General features: G+C 58.5%; 2 protein-coding genes across 6 annotated transcripts; one reads left to right on the forward strand and one right to left on the reverse strand.

Moving 5' to 3' along the window:
- Nucleotides 1–5,923: 5,923 nt before the first annotated feature.
- On the reverse strand, nucleotides 5,924–12,838 carry LOC109267851 (uncharacterized). 5 transcript variants are annotated; one of them, XR_002080314.2, is made up of 4 exons: nucleotides 11,949–12,838; nucleotides 11,391–11,788; nucleotides 10,154–11,290; nucleotides 5,924–8,600 (listed from the first exon to the last, which is right to left on the reverse strand). XR_002080314.2 is itself a non-coding variant. In XM_019450836.2 (4 exons), the coding sequence occupies exons 1-4, from the start codon at nucleotides 11,965–11,967 to the stop codon at nucleotides 8,022–8,024; spliced, it is 1,107 nt and encodes a 368-aa protein (XP_019306381.2). In that variant the 5' UTR covers nucleotides 11,968–12,838; the 3' UTR covers nucleotides 5,924–8,021. The 5 variants fall into 5 exon arrangements, 2 of the variants coding, with proteins under 2 accessions (XP_019306381.2, XP_019306382.2); XR_002080313.2 differs by having other exon boundaries at nucleotides 10,154–10,890; nucleotides 11,156–11,788; XM_019450836.2 differs by having other exon boundaries at nucleotides 10,780–10,890.
- Nucleotides 12,839–12,914: 76 nt separating this feature from the next.
- IRX1 (iroquois homeobox 1) lies at nucleotides 12,915–18,432 on the forward strand. Its single transcript, XM_053906863.1, has 4 exons — nucleotides 12,915–13,215; nucleotides 16,227–17,268; nucleotides 17,641–17,713; nucleotides 17,991–18,432. Exons 1-4 carry the CDS (start codon nucleotides 12,940–12,942, stop codon nucleotides 18,046–18,048), a joined length of 1,449 nt encoding a protein of 482 aa, XP_053762838.1. The 5' UTR covers nucleotides 12,915–12,939; the 3' UTR covers nucleotides 18,049–18,432.
- The last annotated feature ends 3,620 nt before the right edge of the window (nucleotides 18,433–22,052 follow it).

Consider the following 22,052-nt stretch of genomic DNA (forward strand, 5'->3'; position numbering starts at 1 on the left):
CCTGGCTGACATGGAGTCCGCTGCATGGCAGGTGACCATCAAGGGCCTGCTGCGTGGACACGTGCCGGAGTTGGAAAGACCGCCGTCCGCCTAGAAGCGCCGTTTCCCCCCGTGATAGTGAACTACTCCTTCTTCACCATCAGGCAGCAGTCTCCTGATACAACGCAGGATTGGCTGCCCTCGGCAGAGCCGCCGTGGCTGTCCTCCCTCCCTCGTGATGAAACTATCACCTCGGCCTTCGTGTCATGGCCCGAACTGCTGATGCCAAGGGGAGGCTTACGAGTACCTTCCTTCATCTGTATTGATAATCATCATGGCAACCGCCCCGTCTGAAGCATTCCCTCCTTACGTGGGTGTCATTCCAGATTTCTGTTTAATTTAACATTTCATACATCATAAGACGTCCAGCAAACACTCCACCATTGTGTCAAAAGGGATGCGACTCTGTGTTCTGGCCGTGGGTGGAAAAGCCGCTGAATCTGACCCACGAGGCTGGGTTAACGGGCCACGTTTCACAAACAGCTGGAGGTTGCTGCACCATCAAATCCTTTGACGGGAATCGAATCAGAACCTGACAGTCATGTACTTCTGTGATTCTTCAGATTCGTGGTTAGACACTAAACCCTGTGTTGCGGCAAAATCTTATCTGGAAGCAGAACGTCAGAGGAGGGAAGCAGAGCTTTCTGCCTAGTGGACAAGGACACAGGGCCCCGAGCGCCCACATGCCGGCCTCCTCTTACTGTCCCCAGTGCTCCAGAGCAAACTCCCCAGGAACGAGGTGGAGGGAGGCCGGCCCGGTCCTCAGGTGCACACAGCGGTGCCCGGAGGGCTGGATAGGGCCCTCCTGGCTCCCTCCCACCAGGACTTCGGCAGGTGCACACTAGTCATGATCTAGTCCGGCAGCTCTGACCCAAATCCTCTCTTGATTTTCCAAGGAGGGACACACCTGCTCTGTCCCAACCTGCTCAGACACCGGTGACATCTCCTCATGGCCCAGGGACGAAGCCCACACTCTCTGCTCCAGGCTGTAGTCCGTTCTGCTCCCCTCGGCATCCCTGAGGACAGCCCCGCCGCGGGCTCCCCAACGTGCATCCGGGGCCCCCTCGTGCCAATGCCAGTGCAGGGACACCCTCTGCTCATATTCTTGACCTCTCCCGGTCCAAGTCAGCTCTCAAAGTCTGGTTCAAGCGACAGGCCATCATGCCTTCTCCTCAGTTGATCGACTGAACGGCTTCCTCCTTCGATCCCTAAAATCGGGGCCCCTTGCACAACGTTTTCAAAAATCGGGGACTAAATCTGCTTGTCACTACCCCTTCCTCCTTGTGCTGGCACAGCGCGTGGCCATGGCATGCCTTGAGCCACAAACAACAAGCATTTGGTTGTGGTTGGCTCCCTGAAACTCGTGACAGCTGTCCATAGAATGTGAAGATTTTTTTTTTTTAATTTTGTTGATGTTTTAATTTGTTTTTGAGACAGAGAGAGACAGAGCCTGAGCAGGGGAGGGGCAGAGAGAGGAGGAGACACAGAATCGGAAGCAGGCTCCAGGCTCTGTGCTGACAGCTCTACGCGGGGCTCGAACCCACGGACTGTGAGATCAAGATCTGAGCGGAAGTCAGATGCTTAACCAACTGAGCCACCCAGGCGCCCCAAGAATTTTTAATGAGGCTTTGTTACGGGTTGGATTGTGCCCGCCCCCAGATTCACACACCACAGTCCTAACGCTGGTTGTCTCAGAATGTGACCCGATATGGAAACAGGGTCGTTGCCGATGTAATTATTAAGATGAGGTCCTACCTGGGCCTTGACGGATCTAACAGTGTCCTTGTAAAAGAACCGGGGGTGGGGGGGTGGGCGGGGATTGGGGCACAGACGCCCTCACAAGGAGGAGGTGGTGTGAAAGTGGAGGCAGAGATTGGGGTGATGTGTTCACAAGCCAAGGGACATAAATAAGGGTCTCCCAGAAACCCCCGGAAGGTGGGAGAGGAAGCCTGTGGCAGAATCCCCCTCTGTCTCCACAGGAACCCCCCTGCCCCCTGCTGACACCTCCGTCGTGGGCTTCTAACCCCTAGACCTGGGGGACAAGAAGTTTCTGTCCTTTCCCAGTACACCGCATCGTCAATCGGCTGGCTGAAAAGTCACAGGGACAACAGGGAGCTTTCTCCGTGGGAGCCGCAGGGAGCAGCGGCCCCGGGGCCCCAGGGAAGGAAACGGGAAAACTTCGCGGGCCTCCCCGAGGCAGAGAGGCTGCCGGGAAACACGCTGGTCTGGCTCTGGGTGCTCGCAGCCCCCCAGACCGTGCACACCTGCTGCTCCCAGGTGAAGTGGCACTCTGGGAGGGGCTGAGGTCACAGCCCGTGATGGAGGGGTGGCAAGGCAGGCCGCGCCCTGCAGCTCCCCCCCCCCCCCACCCCTTCCTGGCGGAGTCTACAGGGAGGTGAGGCCTGCAGGGGCCCGGCTTCACACAGTGGAGGCGGAAGGGGGGGCTGAAGCTGGCGTAGCCCTCCTCACTCGCACTTCCGCCGTGGGTCTGCGGTAGGTGCTCGAACGCGGTTCGTCCGACTGTCTAACTTACCTCAGACACGTGTTTTGGATTTTTATTTCGACCACTGTCCGCTTTGTCTTTGCTTCCCTCACAGCTCGTTGTTTAGAGTAGCCCAGCACAAATGTTTGCTAAGGGGATGCAGGGGGGAATAAAGAGGGCAAAAAGAAGCGCAGGAGGGCGGAGGGGGGTCCGGCGGCCCGGGCAGCCGATGCTGGTGCTCGCCCCCCTCCCCCCACCCCCTGCACCATGAGGTGGCCCAGGGAAGGGGGCAGCAGGGGCTCCTGCGGGATTTGGAAGGGGACGGTGGGAGGGAGGGGCCCATCAAGGGGTCCACAAGTCTGTCTGCCCGCGGCCCAGCATGCAGACGGCTGAACTGTGTGACGAGGTTCTAATTCCGGATTTATTACACACTTGCCGAGTGACCTCAGACAAACCACTTAACTCAACCCTGGAGATAATGTCGCGCGGTCTTCAGCTTGTAAAATGATCACCGATGTTCTCCCACCGCCTCACCGCCATAGTGATAATGCATTTGCTGGCAGGGAGGCACGGCCGCTGATGAGACAGGGTCCCACTCCGAGTGTCCGTTTTCTCGGCGACTCTTTCTTAGCCAAAGCCTGACCTGCCGACACCAGGCCGCGGCCGGGGGACACGGCCTTCGCTATTGTAGATTTCCTCTTTTCTGAAACCTGGGAAACGGGTCCTCACTGACCCCTCTGAAACTTTCCCGCCCCAAATGGCATGGAGAGGGTGACGGTGCATCTGGTCATGGAACAGGGAGGCACCTGTCTCCTCGCACGGGGTTATCCCCCCCCCCCCCACCTCAGCCCTGCACTTGCTGCCTGCCTGGGACACAATGCGGAGAAGCAGGAGAAGTCTCGTGGGGCTCAGGATAAAAGTCAGGTTCCCAAAAGTGTTTACTGCAGATCTAAGTCTCTTCCTGACTGGACAGTTTACAAACCGTGCAAATTTGAAAGGCCTTTTAGAGTTGAACGGTCTCAGGGTGGCCAAATCTAATCTTTGATAATAACCAACACTAAAGAGTATTACAGTAGGGAGCATAATATCCCACTCACCCCTTCCTATTTGCGTTTTGGTTTTAATGAAGGCAACCTCATTTTCTTTAACTTGGAAGAGAGGGAATATTTACGGCTTCTAACGAGATCTTTGTCCCCAGACGGAAGGCTGTGTCCCCGTGTCAGAAATGAATGGAACTTTAGCTAATGAACCCTTATGCCGTTTGGGCTGAAGGGGGGGAAGGTGGCCTTGGATGGTGTTGCGGGCTGAGTCGTGTCTCCCCTAAAATGCACATGTTGGGGACCTTACCCTCAATGCATCGAAATGTGACCGTATTCGGACATTATACCTTTAAAGATGTGATTCGGTTAAAATGAGGCCAGTAGGGTGGCCTCGGATCTAATCTGACTGGCGCCCTTACAAGGAGGAAGTGGGTGCTCAGAGACATCAGCGGTGTGGGCACAGAGGAGAGGCCATGTGAGGACACAGGCAGAAGGGGGTGTCTGCACAGCAAAGAGAGAGGCCTCCGGAGAAACCAAACCTGTGACATCTCAATCATGGACTCCCAGCCTCCAGCGCTGTGAGAAGATAAACCTTCCTCGTGGAAGGCGAGTCTGTGGTGTTTTGTTATGATAACTGAGCAGCGTGAAAAGTCAAGCAAGATTCTCAAGACCTTTTCTAAGCTTGGTTCTGCCATTGGCTGCATCCGAGAAAGAACAATCTTTGGCCAAAAGGATATTATACCTTCCTTCCTTCAAAGAAGTGAAACCTCTGCCCCCCCCCCACCCCCCCATTCAGCGTGTGGGGCTCCTCCGTCCTGGAGGCTTCGGGTCAGTGCACTTCTGAAGGTCCCATATTAAAATGTAAATATTCTCTGTGCAAAAGATTGAGTTCACCTATCACTGTCAGTTAACAAGCACCCCAGGTCCAATTAGGAGCTATGATTAGCCTGCCAATCACTCAGCCTACTCCCAGGACTGGGCCACAAGCCATGTGGGTTTCACTGGGGGGTGGGTGGCAGGGAAGATGGGTCTTGGCAGCTTTCATCAGCATGAGGCCTTCAGGAGCTGGGGGGCACAGGAAGGAAGGGCACCTACAGGGATTCAGAAGTTAGAGAAAAGACACTTCCTGACCCTGGGGTTTTGCCCAGATCGGCCTCCTTCTTGGTCGCGGGGGTGTCGCGTCCTCTGGGTCAAAGTGTCTCCTGGAAGTGTGTCGGGGAGAAGAGCCACCAAGCCATCACCACCTTCCACGTTGACCCACACTTGAAGGTGGTACAACACTGGGGGCCAGGAAGGCCTGAAGCCTCATGATCCTCCTAGTTCCTCTTGCGCGGGAGAGGAGGGACGGACCCGGCCAAGAACCACAACCTCTGGCTGCTCTGGAGACAGCCTTGGTGCCAGTAAGGTGGAAGGAGACGTCGGAGCGAGAGCACGTCAGGGACCCTCCGTCTAAGGATGTTTTCTCTTTCCTCCTTTAGACCGATTTCATACCTTGGATTTTGTTTTTCTCCCAGAATAGTCCTGGAAAATGCTGGTGGATCCCATGAATCTTCTGAACCTCTGAGAAACCTTCTCCCGAACTCCCGGAGCGTCCCCTGTTGGGCATTTTTGTTCCACTGATGTCCCTTAAGGGAACAGTTTTTAACCTCTCCACCAGTGACTTCTGGGGCACACGTTTTTCCAAACCCTGAATGCACAACACTTTCCGCCTCGGATGTTGTGTGGGTGGATATTTGTCAACTGATACTTCTAAAAGGTATTTCTAGTAGGTAGGCTTAATCTTTTATAATATAAGTGATTGAGGGCTGATAGGAAGTCATGGTCTGGTCTAAATTTCAAACAGTTCTTGAAGAGTCAAACATAAAGATGCCATTTACTGTTTTCACCTTTTTCCATCCCACACATATCACTCCCTTTGAGGGTTTTACTAGCAAATCATCTTTGGATTTGCTTAGATCTGAGAAGCGTATTATCATTCCTCAGCCATTATCTCATGTCCTTTCTGGTTCTTACTGTCAGTTGTTATTTGGAAGAATATGCAAAGTAAATTCATAAATAAGTTTGAAAGATGTATTCATGTAGATCTGGTTCTTTTGGAAGAAAGGTACTACCTGTAGCCATAATTGAATGTGATTAAGTTTATATGATATTTTTTTGTAATTTTTTTAACGTTTGTTTATTTTTGAGAGACAGAGAGACACAGAGTGCGAGTGAGGGAGGGGCAGACAGAGAGGGGGACACAGAATCCGAAGCAGGCTCCAGGCTCTGAGCTGTCAGCACAGAGCCCGACGCAAGGCTCGAACTCACGAACCTTGAGATCGTGACCTGAGCCAGGGTCGGACGCTTCATCGACTGAGCCACGCAAGAGTCCCAAATTTATGTTACAATTTAACCACTATTGGTTGTTGGGACACCCAACTGCAAAATGCACAGTTATGATACACATCAGGGATACAGGAAAGAAACAAGAAATTAACAATTCTTATCAACGTGTTGTACTTTCTTATAAGCTCGTTCCTACTTAGATGGACACTATATTAATACTATTTAATATTTATGTGATAATAGTGCCCGAATCTGCAATTAAAGTAAATTATTTGATTGATGAAATATTAATGAAAATGACAGTGGAATTCAATCCAGCAGATTTCAGGCGTTCCTATTTCCTGGTTTCTCTTCAGTGAGTGGGCGAAACATTTCCTGCTGCCTCCCTCACCCTATCCATTCATTCCTCTGCTGAAATTCCATCACACAGGGACAGACGATTCTGTCCATCACACGGGATAGAGGAGGAGAAGCAGTCTGCTCCTGTAGCCACTTAGCCATAGAAAAAAACAGAAATCATGTTAGACTTCCAGCACGTCACCCTCCTCCCTTGGCTGGGATTTCGAACTTGGCATTAGCTGCAAAAATCGTTAGCATTACCGAGAGACAAGTCAACTTGTGAGCCTCCCAGAAAGGGTGGCGTGGCCTGGAGTTCTGGGCTCTTGCTTTTGGAAACCAAGAGGCAAGGAGATTCTTCCATGGTTTAGGAATGAAGGGTTAAGGTCAAAGTCTGGGCCTCGGAACCTTCCATTCCCATGAGGTTTGATGAGCCCAGAACGGCTTCCTGCTGCTATTGTGGGTGCCTCTGGGACACAGTGGAGCTGGGCGGGAGCTTTGCTGAAGGATGTGCCCTTCATTGCAAATACTAATCATAAAATGAGCCCTCTAATAGACAGCTGTCATCGTGCAGCAGAAAAAAGGAAAGTGCCACTGAAAGCAAAATGCAGGAAGTTTAAAAATAGGCTCAGGTGGCAAGGTAGAGGATTGCTAATTTCCAAAAGGATGTGGGCACAGAACAGAATCTGTGCGTGCTCTCCTGGCACCCTTCCGTATCAGAGTTTTTGTGCGAGTGGCACATTAACAGTTAAGAGTTACACACTCGAGGAGTTAAAATATAAACCTTAACACATGACTGCTTTTAAGCTGTAATGTCCTTATAACAGAAGTTCTTATCGGAGGTCTGCACCGCACTTGGCAAACAAGACATTCTACCTTTTAAACAAATAATTCATTAGGTAATTAAATTCAAGTGAGATTACTCTAATTAAATACACACTGCTGTTGAATCATAATTTCTATGTGGTCTAGTTAAAGATGAACAATCTCTTATTCCTGACAAAAAAGAAAGCTTTAAAAGAATTCCCCCGTGGCTGGAGGGATAGATTTACAGGCACTCCACAGAGGTCATTTCAAGAAGGAAGAGACAGCCAGCACAAGGGGGCGGGGGTGTGGGGAGGCGGTCCTCATGCCGGGAGATTCCAGAAATTCGGGCTGTCTGCCTTGGGTCCTGTTAAAAGGCTCCACGGAAGGAACCCGACAGGTGCCACAGTGATCTTCCGGGGGAGCTAGGTTAATTGCACGCGGGCTCCAGCCTCGCCCACTAGGCCCAAGGACCGCAGGACTCGGGCAAAATGAAAAGTCACTTTGCCCCCCACGCCGTGCTCTGTGCGGCTCCCTCTACTGGAATTAGGAACCCAGCACACGGGCTTGGCGCTCACAGGGGCGCAGAAGTCCCCGCTGGCTTTGGTCTGTGCCTCTTGGCTGCCAGGAGCCGACAGTGGGCTGTGTGGCGCCCGCTCTCATTTGTCAGATGCGTGTTTCCGAGTGTTCCCAAGCCAGCAGCTACACCTGTACTGCGAGAATTTACATCGCCTTGCTCCGGGATGGCATTGATTTGGGACGGGTGAAATACAAACACAAACTAATTAAAAACTGCATAATGGAGCCCTACAGGAACACGGTAGAAAAACAAGTAAATACAAGTGCAGCTGGCTCCGCGATTGTGCCTCTGCCCCCGAGCGACCGTCTGGTGACATCGAATTATAAACCCTGAAAACCCTCACACCGCTGCTGTTGATCACATTGGAGGCATAATGGAAACGATTTGGTTAATTAAGGGGAGGCTTATAAAATATTTACGTGTGTGCACACGCATGTAATTCACTTCCTCCGACGCTCGGGGACGGCGACATCGCACGCCAGGCCAGGTGACTGCGGGCCGTTCTTCTCCTCCGGCCGCCGGTCCCGGAGCTCCGCGCGCTGGGCCGCTGGTCTCCCGCTGCCACAGTCCGGGGACCCGAGCCCCGGCTGCATCCTGGCACCTGCTCTGCGGGCACTGCCCTGGGCCTCAGACAATCCGGGGCGCCTTCCGGGTGTTTTCTTTCCCGGGTCTTCCTGGAGTCTCTCGGAGTCGCCTCCCGCCGGCCCCGCTCTGGTCCCACCGCAGCACATCCGCAGTGAGGTCCCCAGGCCCTCGCTTTCGGGGCGCTCACAGGTGCCGCTCTTGACCCGGCGCGGGCCGGCCCTGACGCGGCAGCAGAGAGCAGGCCAGGCCCCCAGGGCATGGGGATCGCCGCAGCCGCCCCGCTCCGGTCCCCGCCTGGCGCCCAAGGGCACCCGGTTACGGCCCCTGCGGTCCTGGGCGCTTCTCGGCCGCTGCCTGGGATTGCTCGCCACTCGCCTCGCCGTCGCCGAGCGGGGCGGCTTCCTGGGTCCTGCCGGAGAAAGGTGCAAAGTCTAATGAGGATTTAACAAGACTCATAAATCAGGCGGCGCGCGTCTGGGCGGAAGGCAGGGCAGGTCTGGGGCGCGGGCCAGGTCAGGCCGCCGAGCCCTGCCACCGAGCTGCCGCCCTGCGTGGCCGCCCCGCCATCTGCATCGGAAGGAATGGCCATTTCGAAGGGCAGACCACTGGGCCGCCGCGCCCCCCTCCCTCCCGCTGCATCCCTGACACTGGGCTAAGGTCGCCCCCATCCCAGGCGCCAAAGGCAGGTCCCCATGATGGCTCCTGGGAGTGGGGCGGTTCCTCAGCGGCTTCCTCCTCTTCTTCAGAGACCTGGGTCAGTGGAGCCGCAAAATCAGTGGAGAATTATTTCGGAAGAAATACAGTTGTAAATGGGGGTGCCCTGTGGTTTGTTCAATCTTATTCTCATGCAAATATAAAGGGGTTGGGTAGGGTAGCAAGCTGAACCTAAGCATTACCGAGGGGCCCAGGGGCCAGGGCGGGAGAAAAACAAAAGATCTTCTTTTTCGGAGCAGTGATAACAATCCCCTCCTATTTAGAAAACAACTCCCCCCTCCCCAACCTAATGACACAGCAAGTAAACTTTCCATCAGGACTTGAAGCCGGTTTAAAAGCCAAGTTGTGCGAAATCCTATTTTCACCAACTCTCCCTCCTCCCTCCCCACCAGCACACCTGGGACTCAGGGCCTTTCTCTCTTCCCCGTCCCCAGAGTCCCCTTCCTCCAGAGCCATGCCCTGCACACCCACAGGTGCATCCAGAGGCCCAGGTCCCAGCGGGGAGGGGAGGCGCTGAAGGTCTTGGCTTTCCAGCCAGAGGGCCCTGGCCAACTGCCTCTGCCCAGCTCTGTGTGGTCGTGCCCATGACCGGGTCCAACTGCCAAGGGTCTGGGAGAGCGTCTCCTAGTGCTCCCTCGTGGACCAGAGATGGGAGTTGACCAGTTGGGGCTCCCATTAGGCCACACAGCCACCCCTAGATCTGGCTTTGTACCACTCCGAGGTCCTGCCTCTGGCTCAGTGTCCAGTGTCCTGGGGCTGGCCATGAGGAGGTGGGCGGCTCAGACCCAGCTTGGCCTCCACACCAGCAGTGGGGCCTGCCTGAGCCACCCCTTGCAAGGCAGACACAGTGGCTGAGGGTCTGGGAAGGTGTCTCCCCGCCCCCACCCCCCACCCCCCCCCAGCTTCCAGATCCAGGATTGCTGGGTTTTCATGGTAGGGCTGATGGAGCCCCACAGCTTGTCCCCAACCAGCACAGCCAGCTTGCAAAGGACCCTGACTGGCCCTCCTATTTGCCAGTGCCTCTGCACCATCAGGGGGATGACCAGGATCCCAGGAAGGCTGGAGCTGAGCCTGAGCAAGTGAGCCAGGACATCGTCTTCTTTGGGGAAAGTTCTGGAATCTTTTTAAGCAGATATTCCAGTCAGGCCCAAGGTCCAGGCTCAGGCACCCTGGGTCTTCTCTTCTCAGCTGCCCACGCCCCCCCCACCGTCCCCCACTAACTATTTGATGCTGAAAAGGATTAGAGACCTGGCTGAAGAGATGACACTCCCCATGGGGATGCTGAGGCAGGAAGTTCTGGATCCTTCCCTGTCTAGCCTCTTCTCCACTGGGACGGTTTGGAGGCAGTTTTCTTTTTCTTCTTCCTCTCCCCCTCCTCCTTTGGTCCAGGTTGTTTCCTAGTCTTCCCCTTGCAAATTTTTGGGTAAACTCAAGGAGAAGGAAGGGAGGGGGTGATCCAGGGATCAGGCCCAGTTTCTGCTGGGGTCCAGCCCTGGCCCTGGCTGGGGAATGGTCACAGTCACCACTAGGGCACCTTTCTAGAGCTTCCTGGGGGAAGTCAACAGGCCTTTCTAGAGGCCCCTTCCCACTCACCTCCCTGATGTCTTCTAGAACCAACTATCATTTCATAACCCAAATGGAGGTGATACAGGGAGGGCACAGGAGGCGACAGGGGTCAGGACAAAGTCTGCTGCCCCCCGCCCCCCAGGTTCTGATGGCTTCAGTACAACTGAAGTGGGCTGCTTGGGGGGGGGGGAGTGATAAGGAGGCGATCAGTCCGTGTGGCTGAATCCTGACACTGAGAAGTGTCTCTGGGCTTACAATTCCACCTGCTCTCCAGGTCACAGAAGAGGGCTTATCTCACCTGTATTTACCTGTCGGCCTGAAATGTGACACTGGAGTTTGCCAAACAAGACAGTAGTGGGGTGGCCCATCCGTTTGTTTGGGATGCAGGGGAGAGAGGTCTGGCAGGCGGAAGTGGTGGGCTGGGGGCGGGAGGAAGCTGCCAGTTAGTGACTTCCGGGATTGGGAGTGGTTAGCGCTCACCTCCAGGGCCCGGGATTCTGTGCCAAAGCAGGAGAGGTGCCCAGGCAGTTGCAGGGAGTTTCTGTAGCCAGCAAGGGCTGGTTAGCTGAGTGGGGTGGGGGGTAAAGGCGGGGTGGGGGGCAAAGGGACAGCACGAACAGAAAGAAAACCCTGACTGAGCAGAGAAATTGAAGCCTGATTATGCAGCTGGTAATTAGTAATTACTATTATGGGCGTTATTGTTGTTAATTATAGGCGGTGGCTCCCGGTATCTGTCCTCAGGTCCCAAACTGGGTCAGCGGGAGCCTTCCCGATTCTGCAAGAGTCCCTGGGCCTCCATGATGCTGCTGGCAACTGGAACTAGGAGATGGGGGACAGGTGCGGGTCCAGGGTGCGGGCGGCCCAGGTCACCAGCTGCACTCCACTCGGGGCTCCCAAACTGGGCCAGACCAAGGCTCACCCCCAAGTGTTGGGGTGAAATTGCTGTGGGGTCCAGCGTGTCCGTGCGCCACAGAGGGGAGTGCGCGCCAGGCTCCTGCTGCTTCATAGGAGACAGGACGAAAAGTGTCCCCGGGAACGGGGGCGAGCACCCTGGGCAACTCCCTACGCGGGACGCCAGGACGGAGCCGGCGAGCGTGTGGCAGACGCGGGCTGGCGGACCCGTCCCGTGCACCGGGAGACCAGGAGGGCCGCGCGCGGACCTGGAGCCATCCCGCAGCGGTTCGCTGCTTGTTCTTCCCGCGGGGCCGAGGATGAAGAGGCCGGGCAGGGGAGGAGGGACGGCCTGTCCCCGGGCTCGCGGCGCCGCCGCCTCGGGCCGGCGCTCTTCGCGCAAGTTTGCTTCCCGCCTGTGCGCACCTAGTGGTCGAACGAGACCCCCCCCCCCCCCGCCACCCCGGCCACTCTTAGCTTCTCCCCTCGCGGGGGTGGGGACGAGACGTTTCCCTCCCGCTGCAACGGTGATTCTCCTGCAAAGAAAAGGTCTCCCCACCCCCTGCCCGCCACCACCTCCAAGAACCTGTCACTGTGGACGGCATCTGTTTGTCCCCTTGAACTGGCTTCTCAGCTGCCCTTTCTCAAAGTTTTCACGAACGGAGAAGCCCACAGAGCTCGGCCGCTTCCCGCTTCTCCAGGTGCAGCGAGGCCGGTCACTGCCGGGCGGGGGCCACGCGGACGCCACGCCCGCGTCACGGTGTCACGCCACGCCAGGCTCGGTGGCGCAGCCAGGGCACCGGGGTGCACTTCTGCCCAGGGGTCCGGGGGAGGCCAAGGCAGCGCCGGCCTTGGGGGCGGAGGTGGGGAGGAGAGGGCCGTCCCCCTCCACCCCCCACCCCCCCCCACCGGCTGTCACCCGCCCAGCCCCGGCCCCGCCGCCCCAACGGCGGAGAATCAGGCGCCGAGACGTCTTCCTGAAAGAGCAGTCACAGCTCGGCTTGGAAAACAGCAGAGCCCAGGGTCCGACAGCTGCGAGCCGGTGTCGACAGGTTGTCGGGCAGCCCGCGGCCGCCGGGCCCGCACCCGCCGCCGGGCCGCTCGCGCGCCCACAGCGGGCGGAGGTGGCCCGGACGGCGCGGAGCACACCACGTGCTCGCCGGGAGGGGCGGGAGCGGCCCGGCTGGGGCGGGCGGGAGGCAGGGAAGGGGCGGGAGGGGAGCCGGGGGCGGGGCCAGCGCTCGAGGGGATGCCAATCAAAGCATCAACTTCAAATTGTGTCTGAAAGCCCCGCCGCCGAGCGGAGGGCGGCCGCCGCAGTCGGCGCGGGATCGCGGAGCCGGGCGCAGCCGGGAGCCGGGCGCCAGCGAGCACCGGGCCGAGAGCAGCCCACCGGCCCCCCGCCTCCGGGCCGGGCCGAGCGCGCCCGGCCGGCCGGCCGCCGGCTCCCCAGCCACCCCGCCCCCCCCCACCCCAGCCCCCACCCCCTCCCCCCGGCGCCCGCCCCGACCCCCGCCCCCGCGCCCGCCCCCGCCCCTTTAATACTCGCCCGCCGCCGCCGCCGCCGATCCGCGGACATGTCCTTCCCGCAGCTGGGCTACCCGCAGTACCTGAGCGCCGCGGGGCCCGGCGCCTACGGCGGCGAGCGCCCGGGGGTGCTGGCCGCGGCCGCCGCGGCCGCCGCCGCCGCCTCGTCGGGCCGGCCGGGGGCGGCGGAGCTGGGCGCGGGCGCGGGCGCGGCCGCCGTCACCTCGGTGCTGGGCATGTACGCGGCGGCCGGCCCGTACGCGGGCGCGCCCAACTACAGCGCCTTCCTGCCCTACGCCGCCGACCTCAGCCTCTTCTCGCAGATGGTGAGTGCGCCCGGCCCTGGCCGCGGCCGCCTCCCCCCACCCCCCACCCCCCACCCCTCCCCGCCGGCCCCGGGCGCCCCGGGCGCGGGTGGCCTGGCGGCGCGGCGGGAGCGCGGGCGGAGCCGGCGGGGAGCGGGGGAGGCCCGGCCGGCGGGGCCGAGGCGGCTGGGGAGGGGTGGGGGGTGGGGGGCCGGCCCGGGGAGGCGGGAGGCCTGGGCCGCGAGCGGGGGGCTCGGCGGGGAGCCGGGAGGCCGGAGGAACAGAGGCTCGGGGCGCGCGGCTCGAACCGGAGGCTGGGGGCCAAAGTCGCCGGCGCTCTTCCCCCCCCCCCCGCTACCCCCCACAAGGCTCGGGCGAGGCGGCGGGGCCGGCGGGCGGGCTTCCGGCAGCTCGGCCCCGGGTCCGCAGGACGCCCGGGAGCGGCGGGCGGACCCCGGTCGCGCGACCTCTCGGGCTTTGGGGCTGGGCCGGGGAGCCTCGGCTTTCTCCCTGGCTGGTGGACCTCCTTGGCTGTGTCCGAGGTGGCCGGGGCGGTGGGGGGGGGGGGGGGAGGGAGGGGGGACCTGGTGAAGCCTGGTCGACTGGGTCAAAATCGCCCTAACAATGGGGGAGATCCGAGGGGCCGGATGGGGTCTGTTAGCGGAGGGTGTGCAAATTTGAGATGGGGGGGGGGATTGGTGGAAATAATTTCGGCGTGTGCCACGGTGTTTGCTTGGACTTTAGTGAGTTGCCAAAGTTTTCATTTCTTTTGCACCGAATGAAAAGCACTTTTCTTCCCGCGTTACATAATGGAGGATTAAAGAAAACAGGAGTCCCTGGGCTTAAAATAAATGCTGTCCTCTTAGTCTCGCGTCCCAGTGGGTGTCAGATGGGGGAGGGAGCTGCAAATTTAATTCTCCGCGGGGCATTCGCCATTCTGTCGGTGCAAAGGATCCATTTTCCTTGGTCTGACTGCAAGGTCGCGCTTAAACTTCGGGCTGCTGGTGAATTGCGCGCCCGGCGGGGCGCGGGCGGGGGGGGGGGGTCAGGGAGGCCGCCCCCTCTTGCGCTGCTGCGGGCGGAATAACGCAATTTTCAGGCACCCCCCCCCCCCCTCGCGTCTCCCCGCTCCTCGAAGAAGAGGCAGGAAATAAATACCGGCCGACTGTACGCGAGAAAAGCGGCGGGTGTGTTTTTCTGTAACTTTTTTCTTGTAGTTTTGAAAAGAAAGGCTATTTCTCTGAAGGCGGCCCCAGCCGCCGTTCAGATCGCTTGCTCTCCAAAAAGATCAGCTCCCATTTTGTTCTGGCGGCTGGGGATGCCAGGGAAGCGCTGAGAGATTTACAAGGTATCCTTTCAAAAAGAACTCCCAGCGGAGAAGAGGCCGGAATGTCGTCCTCGCAGTTACAACCTAAATAATTAGAAAAGTGCAGAGTACATTTTGCAAAGATTAGGTAAAAACGAAATCTGGCCACGGAAACCTTTTCTCTGTGGCATCGGCCACCAAACTAACTAGTCAAAGAAATATTCTGCTCTTTGCAACTTTCTCAGCCCGGAAACCCTCTCTGCTAACGTAGCAAATGGATAATTTTTACGTGGAGAATTGTAATTTTTTTACAGAAATTTTGAATACAGATGTGTGCCATTTGGGAACCTCTCCCCCACCCCCCTTTCGTGTTTGTGCGAGAAAAAGGAATCTGTGTGGTTATGGATCTGTTCCTACTGTACTGTGGTGGGAAACGGAGATGCTCGATTTTTTGTTTGTTTTGTTTTTAGTAGGGGAAACCATATAGAAATCCACCCCCCCCCCCCAAAAAAAAGGTGTGGTGTATTTCTTAGTGGTCTCCTGCTGGTTCTCAGAAAGTAAACCTAAATCCAAACTCTTGATTCTAGGCGTAGGTTTCCAAGCCGTTTTGATTGGGGATTTGGAAGTCAAAAGATAAAATTGTGAGTGAATGTCTGTCTGGACAATTTATGGTAATAATGAGGCCTAATGAGGTTGTTAGAAAGATAAAATGTTATTTACCAAAAAACCTGATGGGATAATTTGACTTGCTGTGTTTTACTACCGATGATAAAAAGAATATTGATTGCAAATAAATCACGGCCTCTAAATGCCTGCAAACACTTTGTGCTTGCTCTGGCCACATCAAAGTCAAACTTACCAGATAAAGTAAGTGAGGAGAGGCCTCGGAAGGCAGTTCTCTCTTCACAGCTGGCAGCTCCTGGCCCTCCCGTTAATATTTTACCGGTGAAGCCCTCCTTTTGTATTTAAAAAAAAACAAATGGCGTTTTAGTTATTGTTGTTGATGATGGCCGGGATTAAAATTTTAAATTACCTGTCACCACTGCAACCTTTAAGCGTGGGGAGCCATTATATGCAGATTAATTTGGGAGCTAAAAGGAGTGTGCTTTCTTTTTAAATTGCTGGAGGATTTGGACCCAAAGAAAACCCTGGATGGTTTATTTTGCTTGACCCCCTCAGGGTCGAAGGGAGGGGGCTTCGGTTCTTTACATTTGGGGATCTGTTTTATCTGGGTAGTTAAAAGGTTTCCCCTTCTAGTTAGTGTGAGATAAACTTGGAAATTGCCTGCTGGAGTTGTGGGGGGAGGGTGGGGGGGGGGTAACGGAGGGTGGCCTGGGGAAATTCTATGGGACCAAGGCTCCCGCTGTGGCCTTCTGGAGATGCACGGATTCTGGAACTTTTCTTGAGTGACAAAACAAAACAAGACAAAACAAAACAAAAACACCTCTTCACGATGGTTGGAAGTTGAGTTTCTAGAGGCAGCTCACGATTTGACCCCTCCCTCCCTCCCAGGGTGGTGTGCTGGGGGGTGGGGGGCTTCCTGTTCTTGACTGGACAAGAGCGGCTGCCCCCCCCCCCCCGACTTTCCCAGTTCGGGGGACTTTCCCAGTTCGGGGGACTCATCGCTCTCTTTCTCTTTCTTTCTCTCTCTCTCTCTCTCTCTCCCCCTCTCCCCCCCCCCACCCCTACTGCCCCTCTCCTCCCTCGGTGGGCTATGTGGTTGCAGGGCTCACAGTACGAACTCAAAGACAACCCGGGGGTGCACCCTGCCACCTTCACAGCCCACACGGCGCCGGCGTACTACCCCTACGGCCAGTTCCAGTACGGGGACCCCGGGCGGCCCAAGAACGCCACGCGCGAGAGCACCAGCACGCTCAAGGCCTGGCTGAACGAGCACCGCAAGAACCCGTACCCCACCAAGGGCGAGAAGATCATGCTGGCCATCATCACCAAGATGACCCTCACGCAGGTGTCCACCTGGTTCGCCAACGCGCGCCGGCGCCTCAAGAAGGAGAACAAGGTGACGTGGGGCGCGCGCAGCAAGGACCAGGAGGACGGCGCCCTCTTCGGAAGCGACACCGAGGGCGACCCGGAGAAGGCCGAGGACGACGAGGAGATCGACCTAGAGAGCATTGACATCGACAAAATCGACGAGCACGATGGCGACCAGAGCAACGAGGACGAAGAGGACAAGGCCGAGGCGCCGCGCCCGCCGGCGGCACCTACCGCCCTCGCCCGGGACCAGGGCTCGCCGCTGGCAGCCGCCGACGCGCTCAAGTCCCAGGACTCGCCCCTGGGCCTGGTCAAGGAGGTCCCGGAGCCCGGCAGCACTCGCCTGCTGAGTCCCGGCGCCGCGTCGGGTGGCCTGCAGGGCGCGCCTCACAGCAAGCCCAAGATCTGGTCCCTGGCAGAAACGGCCACCAGCCCCGACGGCGCGCCCAAGGCCTCGCCGCCTCCGCCCGCAGGCCATCCAGGCGCGCACGGGCCCCCCGCGGGCGCGCCGCTGCAGCACCCCGCCTTCCTGCCCAGCCACGGACTGTACACCTGCCACATCGGCAAGTTCTCCAACTGGACCAACGGCGCGTTCCTCACGCAGGGCTCCCTGCTCAACATGCGCTCCTTCCTGGGCGTCGGCGCGCCCCACGCCGCGCCCCACGGCCCGCACCTGCCCGCGCCGCCGCCGCCGCCGCCGCAGCCGCCCGTCCCCGTTGCCGCGGGGGTGCTCCACGGTGACAAGGCCTCCGCTCGAAGCAGCCCCGCGCTTCCAGGTGAGGCGCCCGGCGTGGGGGGTGGGGGGAGGGCTGTCCGCCCGGGCTCGGAATCCGGAACCCCCCCGCAAAGCGTGGGGGTGGGGGGAGCGCCGGCCCGGAGGGGAGAGGCGGTGGCGGCCAAACCCCGGGTTGAGCGGTGATCTCTGCCCGGATTCGGGGACCGAGGCCAAGGCCCTCGGGCTCTGTCCGGGGAGCTGCGTTCTGTCTGCAGTCCTTCCCCCGGGGAGGGGTGACCGTTTTTCTTGGAGACCCCATCCTAGTGGCAGAAGGAAGCGGGGTGGGTGGGGAAGAGGCTTGCGCACCTCCGCGGCACTCCCCCCACCCCCCACCCCAGTCTCCTAATGCTGTGCTTCTGCCCCTCCCCCGCAGAGAGAGACCTCGTCCCCAGGCCGGAGTCGCCGGCACAGCAGTTAAAATCCCCCTTCCAGCCCGTGCGCGACAAGTGAGTGCTGTTTGCTGGGACCGCGGGACCGGGGCTGGAGGGGGTGCCGGCGGAGGACTCGGGGCGGCGGTAGGGTCGCTCGGGCCTCGTAGAGGGGGTGCTGTCCGCCCGCCGTGCGCGCGGGGCGCCCCCTCCACCGGGTTTCTCCCGACGCGGGAGCAGCGGGGCAGGCGGCCACGCCCCCCGGCGCTAGGCCGGCTGCACCGGGGACGCCGGGTCCCAGCGTCCGGCCACTGACACTGCTGTGCTTTCTTGTCTCGTTGTGCTTCGCCCGCAGCTCGCTGGCCCCGCAGGAGGGAACGCCGCGGATCCTAGCAGCCCTCCCGTCCGCCTGATCCAGGGTCGTCTTTTACTTTTGCGGGGGGAGGGGGGAGGAGTTCGGGAGGGAGGGGACGAGGGAGGAATTAGGACAAATATTTCAGACCGGTGTAAAGGACAAATACGGCCACGACGTCACCGACTCCCATCCAGCGCTTCCTGCAGAAAGGGGCTCGTCCGCGTCCGAGCTCCAGTCCAGGCAGCCCGGCCTCTGCCCAGGGCCCTGGTGCCTGTCACCAGGCTCCGGTTGATTATCCGCTCGGTAAACGCCCCACGTGCTTGTGTCTTTTTTTTTTTTTTTTCCTTCTTTCTGTATATAGAGTGATTTCAGATTGTAAATAGCGCGTCAGCGAACTTGTCTAAATCATATATTTTTGTCTAATAAACTAAATGAAATGCTGTCCGCTGTTCCCGCTGCTGTGTGTGGCTGGGTGTCCGCAGGAGTGTCCGGAATCCTGGAATGCCGGCAGGGCCCAGGTGCCCCTGGCTTGGGCAGAGAGGCTCCTTGGGGAGTTTCGGCTGGAGGCCGGGGTTTCTCACAGCCCGTTTTGGTTGTCGTTGAATCTGCTAATGTTGTCACTCGGGCAGTTTCTTGTTGGCATTTTTGATTTCCGACCTTTGTACGTTTATCTGGGGCATGCCTTTCTCGGGACATCAATGAGTTCGATTTTCAGCAGTTTATAAAACGGTTTCTTAAAGTGGACAACAATGGGAGAAAAAAAAAATGAAAAGAATTTCCAATTATGTCCCCAAAGGAGAACTTCAGATTTGAAATCAGTTTATAACTAGTTGTCTACACAGTGCATCCTGGCGTCGGGTCGTTTCGTGGGTAGAGCGAGGACATAATGGAGTATGAAATTTTGGCTTTGAGCGTATTTTTTAGTTACTTGGTTAAATCAAACGTGGAGAGATTGGAAGGCTCTTTTAAACTGTCCGGATGCGGATGCGTGGGCAGAGATGCCGCGCGGGAGTTCTCTGGGTGTGTGGGCCTGGGGGCTGCGGAGAAAGAGGGGAGGTGGCTTTGGTCTCCCAGGGAAGCCCCCTCGACCCCTGCGCCCTGGGCTGGGCGCGCCGAGAGAGCCCAGGGAAAATAAACCACTGATGTCCAGGTCTGAGCGGTAGCTGGGAGCGATGGTGGGACGAAGCGGGACGGAGCTGGCCTCCGAGGCGCATGTGGGACCTGGCCCAGGAGCCGGGGGAAATCTCGGGGTCAGGACTTCGGGCCTCCGGGCACTTGGGGCGGACCCGCCGTAGCGGCCTGCACTTCAAACGGGGCGCAGACGACTTGATGCAGAATTGGCGAAAACTGGGAGCACAAGCGTGAACAAGACCGCGGGTGAGGGCGTGAGCCGCAGGGAAACTCGCGCAGGGGGAAGGAAGCCGGGTCCCCGGTGCAGGACGGGACCTCCCCACCCCCCACCCAGGCCGGGTAATCGCCCCGGAGCCCTTGCAGCAGCAGCAGCTGTCGGGCCCCGCCGGTGGCGGCGAGGGGCGGTCTGCCCAAGGGGAGCGTCTGGGGCGGCCTGGGGCTTTGCCGCTGGCTCCTCTGCGGCGGGAGAGGGGCGGCTCGCGCCGAGGACGTGGGGACTGCCCCTCTCCGGGCCCCCCACGCCACCCCGTCCTCGTACGAGAGTTAGGGGTGTCCTCGCTCCCGAGGCTGGAGGAAGCGTGGCAGAGGCGGCGCGGAGGCCGCGGGAGAGCGTGCACGGACGGTCCGGGGGTGGGGGAGCGGGGCGTTGGGCGCTCAGGGGGAGCCGGGCCGCGGCGCCGGGGAGGGCCGTCCGCAGGCGGGCACGCTGGGGCCGCGGCCGCGGTGGAGGCGCTTCGCGTCCGGATGGACGTGCTCGGCGCGCCCTCTATGGGCTGGAAGCGGAATGGGGTCCTGACCGTGGCGTTGGTCCGGCTCCCTGGGCGCCGGGGCGCAGGATCCCGGGTGCCGTGCTGGTCCTCGGAGGGGCCGCGCGCAGAAGCCTCCATTTGTGGCGGTCGGGCTGTCTCTGTGATCTTGGGTGTCACCGGTTGTTTGAATTCGGGGGTGTGATGGCGGGCCTGCTGGTCGGGCTGCTGGCATTGGTGGGCAGGAGTGGGTGCCCAATTCGACGCAGGGCGTTTCCATCGTCTGGGTGGGAATTTAGAGAGGAGCTCCTGGTCTGCCCTCGACGTGGGGCTCCCCTGACCACTGGGCACAGATGGATCCCGCGTCCTTGGCAAGAGTGCGGTCTGGAGAGTTTTGACCAGCGGTCTCTCGCTCCTCGGATGAGGAATGGCGTTCTTGGCGCACAGACATGCTGTGGCAGCCGGGATGTGCTGGTGGGTCCCCCCTGGGTGACCGCTGCAAGCATCAGGTGGGAGTCAGGTGGGCGGTAGGGTCTGTGCCACTGGCGGAGGACTCTCTTCCCAGAACCAAATAGATGACCCCGTGCAGACGTCACTGTTTGCATGCCCCCTGTTTCCATTCTTTTCTTTTTCCCCCGTCCAATGCTTTTGGGGTCCCCAAACGCTGCTGTCCAGGGGGCTGGACCAGATGTGCTCACCAGCTGAGTCCCAGCCCTGAGAACCCAGTGGCCTAGAAGTCTTGAAGGGTCTGTGCCCCTCCCTCCTGCCCTGCTGACGAAAGTTTCCCATGCAAAGAAATCAGATCTCTAGACTTGGAATTATTTTTCTCGAGTGGAAAGGTAGAAATGAATTTTTAATCAAGCATTGAAAAATCATTTTTGTTCTTTGTGCATGATTTATTTCCATCCTTCCCGACCAGCTCAGCCACCCGAGTGTGCACGCCTAGGGCGTGCGGCACCCCAGCGGCCCCTGTGCGTGGTGTTCCAGCTCGTGAAATATCTGGGAGTAGACATAGAAACTTCTTTTTCTGACACAGCCAAAGCAAAAATTCTTCTGGAACTTTCTGCACGTGCTAAGGTGCTCTCATACTCGATGCCTGCCTAGGGACAGTTTCAGACGGTGGTGGTAATTCTGAGACCAGCAAGGAGGAGACTGAACCCCAAAAAGGGATAGGAATGAGGGACGTCTACAGGATTAATAATTGTGCCCCTTCCTCTGATGGGCAAATAGGACAGCCCGTGTCTGGGGCAGAGGACTTCAGTCTGTGGAATCTTCTGGTAAGGAAGGGTAGGAAGTGCTGTTGTAGAAACCCTGCTTTTTCTGCTCTAGTTCGGGCCCGTGATAGGGAAGCCATTAGAAGCACACCCCTTCTAGATTCCCCGCTCCTACCCCGTGTTCCCAGCTTGAAGATTTGGGGAGTGGGCGCAGGTCCCTCCCAGGTCATTGACCTGGAGTCTGAAATCTCTGTTCTCACCATCCTTCCCTCCCTCCTTTGATCAATTATATTCACAAGCACATTTATCTCCCCTGCAATATGGAGAATTCATATTCATATCTCGGTTTTAGTGGTCTGACACTGATTAATGTAATATGCGCCATGGCTCTGAGGGGCGCGCCGCCCGATGAATCATGCCCTATAAAGTTTCAGTTGTCCTTGTAGATGGGGCTCTGCCAGAAAGCCAAGACGCCAGAGAGGGAAAGAGGGAGGAGGAAGGATAGAGAAAGGGCAGGGTGGCCACTGTGCACGGGTGCCCTGGGACCGACGCTGGCCTTGGGCCCCCGATGTGGAGGCTTGGGCTGGCCTTGGCCCTTCTGCCAGAACTGTCCTCCTGAGTCAGGGAATCAGGTTCTGGTCCTCCCAGCTGCCCTCTTTCCTTCCCTTCTGAATGGTACAAGCAGGCCAGAGGCTGCCTGGCTGCTCCCAGCCAAGGTCTGGGTGGGACTGGGGCCACCGGCTGGAGGCTAAGGATTTAGGACCACTGATTTGGAGAGACGAGCCAGGAATGCTCTCTCAGAAGTAACAGGGCCCAGTTTCCTGTGAGGAATGGGATTTTGACCTTGCATCCCCAATGGTGGAGGTTGGAAAGGTGGGGAGGAAGCCAAGCCCAGGTTTGCTGGGGTTGGGGGCTAGAGCAGGTGAGGGGCCAGCTCTGAGTGGCTTTGGAGTATGCGGGCAGTGGGGACC

The sequence above is a fragment of the Panthera pardus genome, unplaced genomic scaffold (assembly GCF_024362965.1).
Source record: "Panthera pardus isolate Hobbes unplaced genomic scaffold, ASM2436296v1 HiC_scaffold_2, whole genome shotgun sequence".
Classification (NCBI taxonomy): Eukaryota; Metazoa; Chordata; class Mammalia; order Carnivora; family Felidae; genus Panthera; species Panthera pardus.